Source organism: Temnothorax americanus, unplaced genomic scaffold, assembly GCF_048541705.1.
Source record: "Temnothorax americanus isolate GAGA-0224 unplaced genomic scaffold, ASM4854170v1 Scaffold153, whole genome shotgun sequence".
Taxonomy (NCBI): domain Eukaryota; kingdom Metazoa; phylum Arthropoda; class Insecta; order Hymenoptera; family Formicidae; genus Temnothorax; species Temnothorax americanus.
In genome coordinates, this window is record NW_027509290.1 from 89,757 (window position 1) to 97,962 (window position 8,206).

Below are 8,206 nucleotides of genomic sequence, written 5' to 3' on the forward strand. Positions count from 1 at the left end.
ATATTAATTGCCGTCCTCTTCGTGTGGTGAGTCGCCCGTGAGCCTTGGGACACGTGGCGGTCGGCACTCGCGCCCGTGTGAGCTTGAGCTGTCGTGTTGAGGCACCAGAGTTAATGAGCGTTCTATTTCACACTATACGAGACTGTTTAATCAGTGTGGTTACTGCGATGTGCACGATTAACCGGAGTTACAATGCGAAACGTACAAAGCACACGTTACGCGACTAGTCTCCGCGCGGCCATTTTGCACAATGTGAAGAAGACGTTGGCGATGAGCGCGCCCGTGCGGGCGCGAGCTATCGCGATGATCGAACGTCGTTACCCGATCGATGCTGCCCTCTGAGCCGACGGCGCAACGTTAACGGAATCTCGAACATTCCGCCCGCCATCAGCAACCTTGTTGATGATTCCTTACTCTAGATCCTTCATTCGGTTGAAATGGGCAATATGGCAAGCTTGGCACTAGGCCGGATGAGGGTCGTGGTGGCGGTCTTCAGGGTAACCACCCTGGTGAGTCCATCCTTGCCGGGGTGCAAAGCTGTTACTCTGGCGAGTGGCCATTTGCACGGTGGACATCGTTCGTCGGTGAGCAGCACGATGGAACCCACCTTGATGTTGTTGTTGGGGTGATGCCACTTGGATATTGCCTGCTGGCGTTGCAGGTAATGGGCCAACCATTGTGCCCAAAATTGTTGAACCCGCTGCTGGATGAGTTGCCATTGAGATAGTCGTGAGGTTGCTAGGTCAATCAGAGATGGCTCGGGTATGGTAGTGAGTGGACCTCCAATGAGGAAATGACCTGGTGTGAGCGCTGAGACGTTTTCAGGGTCGTCACTCAGCGGTTCTAAAAGCCGTGAGTTGAGAATGGCCTCGATTTGCGTAAGCAACGTTGTGAGTTCTTCCGTCGTGAGTAGAGTTTCCCCGATAGTCCGTCTCAAATGAAACTTGACGGATTTCACCACCGCCTCCCACTTGCCCCCCATGTGTGGAGCGCCTGGTGGATTAAACTCCCATCTGGTGCAATCACGTTGTAAAATTTGAGCGATTCGTTGATGTTCTTGGGAACTCTGGATGAACATTTTCTTGAGCGCGGAGTCTGCTCCAATGAATGTTGTCCCGCAGTCCGAATATATGGTCTGAGCAATTCCCCTTTTCGCTGAAAATCTTCGGAAGGCTGCGATGAATCCTTCTGATGAGTAGTCACTGACTACTTCAAGGTGAATTGCGGAGGTGGAGAAACAGACAAACACACAGATCCATCCCTTGCAAGTCTTCGCACCTCGTCCTTTTCATGTTTTGATGGTAATCGGTCCGGCATAGTCAACTCCTGTGTGAGTGAACGAACGTGACGGCGTAACCCGAGAGAGAGGTAGTTGGCCCATCAGTTGATAAGCACGGATCCCCCTCTGCCGAGCACACACGACACACCGCAGGATATGAGACTTCACCGGAGCCCGTCCGCCGATGATCCAGTAACGCTGCCTGACATGAGCCAGTGTCAGCTGTGTTCCTCCATGCAGGGTACGCAGATGGGCGTGCGAAATGATCAAGGTTGAGAGCCGAGAGTGGCGGGGCAAAATCGCTTGATGTTTGCTGTCTTGAGCTAGTGCTGATTGATTGAGGCGGCCGCCAACGCGGATGATCCCTTGAGCGTCTATATACGCAGTCAATCGACTGAATGCGTGAGCAGTTGGGAGTCTCAAGTTGGCCGTGAGCATTTTGATCTCGTGCGTAAAGTATGCCGCTTGAGTAGCCTTAATCCAGAACGATCTGGCCTCCTCCAAAGCTGAGTGTAAGTCCAGTGGCGTGCGTCGGCACCTTCCCAGAAGCGATATAAATCTGAAACAAAGAGCTGTTATTTTCAATAACTTGTTGAGAGTTGAGTACCTATATATTGTGACCGGACGGTACGTGTTGAGCCCGATTCCGGCGGATAATATTCCTATCAAACGGTCGCCACTCGGTTTTACCTTAGACTACCGAGAAGGTAAGTTCGCATCAACGCCCCGATTATTCGCAAGACGCTAATAGGAATTATTTGTTTCAGAAGGATGTCCCTGATGGATCACCGTTGCTGCTTCTCATCCCTGGATCCTCGCTTTACATCGCATACCAGATAGAGGTAAGTAAGGATAATTTAATTATATCCTAATTATTTGAATTTTATTTCAGACTGATGTCCCTGTTGGATCATCGTTGCTGCTTCTCATCCCTGGATCCTCGCTTTACATCGCATACCAGATAGAGGTAAGTAATTATAAAATAATTATGTGACAATTATTTTATGTTTTGTTGCAGATTGACGCCCGGAATGGATCGCCGTTGCCGTTATCCGTCTCTGGATCCTCGCTTTACCTCGCATACCAGATAAGGATAATTCCCGATAATTATGTTTTAATTACGCACTAATTCGCTTCTCTTTTTTCAGGTTCCCGCCTCGGATGGATCGCTGCTTTGTTGCTGCTCTGCTTCCCCGGATCCTCGCTTTACATCGCATACCGGATTGCCGCTGGCCAACGTTGGATCATCGCCGAAGGACAAGGTAAGTAGAAGGTAAGTATCGATAATTTTTTATAATTAATCAGGAGGATTTGTTTCAGAATTAATTAATCTTTAATTCCAGATCATCATTTCAACATTACAGGCCGTTTCACAATATCATAAAGGTGTCTCACAACGCGAGTTTCTCGCCTCGGTGTGAACGTCGCTTTATTTCAATAAAGTTGCACAATTATTCAAATTGCGTATCTCGGCTTATTCGTTTAGTCGATACGATGCTTTTATTCCAGATAATTATTCCGATCGGAGGACTTTGAACCTCGTGATTGTTAAACTATGATCACGCACTCGGCCGTGACCATCACTCTATCATACAATGTTCGTGCGCTGAATTAACGAACGAGTATCCGGTGGTTAAATACAATGATTAATAATGTCCGCACAATATTCCGTATCCGCGTGACCCAATGCCCGTGGTTGTTATATACTCGATAATTGCACTTCCACTACTTAACAATGTATCCGAATTTCAACTCGCGTATTGTTGCTAACACTCGATTGTATTTGGCAATTAATTGCCCCTCGCTGTTGGTTAAGACGAGTAATTTTACGCGATAGTACGCGGGAGTTCTCGGTTGTAAAGTATAACGCGTATGCCGATCGTACAGAGTGTGATACGTGTGTTCGCCACGGCTATACCCGAGAGACTGCCTCGAGCGGTCGCTCTCGCTTGGGCTCCCCACTTATGCCGGATCGTTCCCACTCCTCGGAACTTTCGCGATCGTCTATTGTTCGCGGCCGGCACATCTGGCGCTATCATTCGAAAACACGGTGATTTTCACTACCCTCTCGCGTGCCCTTTTGCGCATCTTTCACTTTTGCCCGTTCTAGAAGGTTCCCGTGGAAATTTCCACGCGCAACGCAGTGCGAGAACCTTCCTTCCTCGGTACCGCTGCACCAGGTTTTCACTCGCGAAAAATGTTCGACGCGGACGACGTCGACCTATGCGCACCTCCTCGGAGATGCCCCTGAAGGTGAATCTGGGTGTTGTCCCTGTAGATGACGTCCGGGTGACGTCGATGTCGTCGGCCGTTGACGCCGACCCTCTGGCTAGGTTTCTCGGAAGCTGGTATCGCTGTTCCGGGCCACTTTTCCCGTGGATGATGCGTTTCCTGGGGATCTTTGTCGGAGCTCGACGTTGACCCCCTAGGCGGGTGTCCCAGGTCCTGGTAAGGCCTTCGGATAGGTAAGTTCCTGGCGAAAGTACGTTTCGCCCGGATTTCGCCGGACAATGGCGCCGACCCCCTGGGAGGGTGTCCCAGGTCCTGGTAAGACCGTCGGATCGATAAGTTCCTGGCGAAAATGTGTTTCGCCCGGATTTTGTCGGGCAATGGCGCCGACTCCCTGGGAGGATGTCCCAGGTCCTGGTACGACCGTCGGATCAATAAGTTCCTGGCGAAAATGTGTTTCGCCCGGATTTTGTCGGACAATGGCGCCGACCACCTGGGAGGATGTCCCAGGTCCTGGTACGACCGTCGGACCTCTCTTTTCCTGGAGAAATTCCGTTTTCCGGGGATTTTCACCGGGTCATGGCGCGCACCCCCTGGAGCTGTATCCCAGGTCCTCGGATGACGATTCAGCCTGGTTGTCCCTGGAGAAGATGGTTTTGTCCAAGAACTTGGCGTTTCCTTGGCGTCCACCTTATGAACGCGTGTACCGGGTCCGAGGGATGATCCTCCGTGCCCCCGATACGGATTATCGCTCTAACTTTTTATCGGCGTTCCGCTTAAACGCGTTTATCCTTATACGATTATTATCGCTTAATCTTTACCGACAATCGCTAACTTAAATAAGACCTTTTCGATCGGCGGTAAGTCAAACTATCAACCTAACGTGGTTTTATACCGGTCGGCCGGATATAATTCTAAACTAAAAATTACGCGCGGTCTCTACCGTCTTGCCGATCCTGTATTTTAACGATACGCAAAACTAAATCTATTCAGCCATATGGGCTGTCAATACAACTTAACACTATATCATTCAGAAGCGCCGTAAGTGTAACCTTAAAATAATATTTATCATGGCATAAATGAAAATAAAACGAGAATAAAGTAACTGACAATTATGTCACGCGAGTTGTGCAAACTAAATCAGGATTAACCAAAAAATGGAAACAAAACGTGTATTTATATATATATATGTGTTAATCGACGAGCCGTCTCTCCCTACATCGGCTTCTAGGCCTCGTCATCATCGCTCTCACTTTCTCCCGACGGCGACTCAAAGTCGTCGGAAGGCTGTTCCACCGGACCGATCGGGAACTTATAATTTAGAAATTCCGCGATCGCGTCTGTTAGCGGAGGAGGCGCGGGAGTCATGATTGGTAACTGTAGTGCCGACATTAACGGCGTGGGCGGCATGCATGGGAGTCCGGTCTCCCTCGGCAAAGATGTCGCTGCCGGGTCTCCTTGAGGCGGCTGCGCTCCTTCCACCGCTCGTTCTTCTTGTGCCGCGCGTGGCTCCGCATCTGGTAACCTGCGCAATATCACCCGGGGTGACTGTTTTATCATGCGACGCGGCTGTAGGGAAGTGCCCGGTCGCAATATCAGGTCTCAGTGATAGCCCGGTTGAGAAGCGGCCGCATGTAGCGCAGTGCCTGGCCGAGCCTCGAGTGCACTCAACTCATCCGAAAGCGCGGGTTGTAATGGCCATGCTTCAGGGGTGAGTATCCACGGTGGTCCCGTCCACCATAATGAGTGGCTTTGGAGTTGAGCAGTATTTAATCCTCGTGATGCGCAGTCGGCTGGGTTGGACGTACCAGGTACGTATTTCCAATGTGCGTTCGCAGTGAGCTCTTGAATTTGAGACACTCGATTTCTCATGAAATCCTTCCAGCGCGATGCATGAGATTTGATCCACGTGAGTGTCACAACAGAGTCCGTCCACAGGTGAGTTGCTGTGACGTTCAACTTCAAGGTGGCTTGAACGTATTGCATGAGTCTTGAGAGCAGCAGTGCTGCGGTGAGTTCAAGTCTCGGGATGGTGAGCCGTTTGAGCGGTGCTACCTTCGTTTTGGAGCACACCAATGAAATCGTGGCGCCATTAGAGCCGTGGACGGTGATAAATACGACTGCAGCCATTGCCAGTTGAGAAGCATCAGAAAAGCCGTGAAATTCCACTGTCGATGTACTCCATGTGTTATACCACCGAGGTATTGAGATCTTGCGCAAGCTGGTGAGTTCCTTTCTGATAATGAGCCACCGTGATGAGAGCTGGGATGGCAGTGGTTCATCCCATTGAAGCTTGTGAAGCCAAAGCTCCTGCAAGAGCATCTTCGCCTTGATCACGACTGGTGATGCAAAGCCTAGTGGATCGAATATCTGAGCCACTTCAGACAAAACGAGGCGTTTGGTGAGATGATCGGTATGCGACAAGATCCTTGTTGCGAATGCAAATGAATCTTCTTGAGGAAGCCATCGTAATCCGAGTATCTTAGTTGCGCAATCGTGCAGCAGTCGCATGGATACTCCGTTGAGCCGGTTGCGGCAGCAGTGCGTGCCGGTTGGGCTGCCGCATGATGAGCCGTCGAGGATCGCCGGGTTGTTGACGCAGCCCCTGCCGAGCTCCCTGAGCTGGCCGTTGACTCTATCATCTCGAGCGCTCGTGCTCGCGAGGTGAGAAATTGCTCGAGTTTCTCGAATCGCGGATATTCGCGCGCGGCGCCCAACGATGTCTCCCACTGCTCCTTGGTTTGGCGATCCAGCTGCATAGACAACTGGTACACCAGGACGCAGTCGCCCAGATCCTGCAAGACGCCCAAAGATTGTAGGCCTTTGATGCTCTCCTTGAACGTATTGAGCAGTTTATCTATTGCCTTGGCGTTCTTCTGCACCGGTGTTGAGCTGGCAAAGGGCTGGTCCAAATAAGACTGAATAAGCAGTCGCTTGTTTTCGATCGACGAGCATTTCCCAAGATGGTTTGAGCGAGTCGCCGGTGAGAGGCAAACCGGAAATGAGCTGAGCAGGTGGGCCTTCCAATGATAGCCGCAGATAGTGGAGTTTCTCTACGTCTGTAAGCCGTTGGCTGTCATAAATTACCGCCTTGAAGAGATCGCGGTACGTAGGCCACGCCTCGTACACGTTCTTGAAGGACGGGATGTTGATGTCCGGCAATCTCTGCTGTGATTGTGAGGGCTGCGGCGCTACAGGAGCTGTCGTTGGAGCAATCCTTTCCGCCAATGTGCCCTTGAGCCTTGCCAGAGCGCGACGAGCCATCATACACTCTTCCGCCTCCACGGCGAAGGCGTTTATGGAGAAATATTCATGGGCGATGAGCGCCGCCGGCCATGAGACCTCAAAGTAGGCGTGTTCCTTGAGGAATGCCTTGTGCACTTCTTCGAGCTGGATCGAAATCTGCAGAACCTCATCCACGGAAGTGTCATCTGGAGTCGATGGCAACGTCTCGCCGATTTTCCGCACTGTCGCGATGCGGTTCAATTGTGTCTGCACCTTCAACGTGAGCTCCGCAGACAAACGCACTGGTGAGGCCTGGCGATCTGAGGTGCGCCTGTCGTCAGGCAGCTCGAGCAATGGCGGGGTCTTGCTGCCCGTCCCGGATTTGGCGGGATCCGGCATGATGAGACGTCAATGAGCTGCGCCCGGCGAGAAATCTGAGAATCGAAACACGAATGAGAAACACTGCATGAAGCGAGAACGTTCGAGAGACGCGTTAGGACAACACTACGCGAATCGAGAATCTACAATGTCTTGTATTGAGCACGTGAACAAGTCTACTTTCACTCGCAGGAACGCGTGAGCATGTTTTCGTGACCCTTGCGAGCGCGCGCGAGAATGTCCTGTTCACTTGCTATGTGTCCGAGCTACACTTTAAGTTCCACGCATCCGGCTCGAAGGATCAAATGTTCGCGAAATCGCTGATTAATCCCGAAGATGGAAGCGGGATGAGAAGGACGCGCGTGGAAGGTGGTCACTAATTATTCACTTATTTTTTGTGTAACTCAGACCACAGTCTGAGCCGTCTTTAATGTATCGAGATTGTTACAATCTGACCTGAGATAGATGAGCGGTGAACAAATACGATGTTTTGCTTGTCCTTATAAGCGAGAGACAATTATATTAATTGCCGTCCTCTTCGTGTGGTGAGTCGCCCGTGAGCCTTGGGACACGTGGCGGTCGGCACTCGCGCCCGTGTGAGCTTGAGCTGTCGTGTTGAGGCACCAGAGTTAATGAGCGTTCTATTTCACACTATACGAGACTGTTTAATCAGTGTGGTTACTGCGATGTGCACGATTAACCGGAGTTACAATGCGAAACGTACAAAGCACACGTTACGCGACTAGTCTCCGCGCGGCCATTTTGCACAATGTGAAGAAGACGTTGGCGATGAGCGCGCCTGTGCGGGCGCGAGCTATCGCGGTGATCGAACGTCGTTACCCGATCGATGCTGCCCTCTGAGCCGACGGCGCAACGTTAACGGAATCTGGAACATATATATATATATATATATATATATATATATATATATATATATGTGTGTAGGTCCAGAGGAATGTTCCGGGACTGTTTACGTTTTTTGAAATGTACAGTCCTGGAATATAACGCTATATATGTAATCAAATTCAAAAAACTGTCCCGAAAATTGCCGTAGGACATCAATTTTTTCCAGGACAGTCCTGGAAACTGCCAAAT

At 50.6% G+C, this 8,206-nt stretch overlaps 2 protein-coding genes across 2 annotated transcripts; both read right to left on the reverse strand.

The window, feature by feature from the left end:
- Positions 1-424: 424 nt before the first annotated feature.
- Positions 425-1,078, reverse strand: LOC143895344 (uncharacterized). Its single transcript, XM_077402397.1, has one exon. The coding sequence runs from the start codon at positions 1,076-1,078 to the stop codon at positions 425-427; it is 654 nt and encodes a 217-aa protein (XP_077258523.1).
- A 4,032-nt stretch (positions 1,079-5,110) lies between these two features.
- On the reverse strand, positions 5,111-5,830 carry LOC143895346 (uncharacterized). Its single transcript, XM_077402398.1, has one exon. It carries the CDS (start codon positions 5,828-5,830, stop codon positions 5,111-5,113), a length of 720 nt encoding a protein of 239 aa, XP_077258524.1.
- Positions 5,831-8,206: the final 2,376 nt, after the last annotated feature.

What these genes read in the sequence shown, in the direction of transcription:
- LOC143895346 (XM_077402398.1), bottom strand. Translation starts at nt 5,830, where the DNA reads ATGCTCTTGCAGGAGCTTTGGCTTCACAAGCTTCAATGGGATGAACCA.
- LOC143895344 (XM_077402397.1), bottom strand. Translation starts at nt 1,078, where the DNA reads ATGTTCATCCAGAGTTCCCAAGAACATCAACGAATCGCTCAAATTTTA.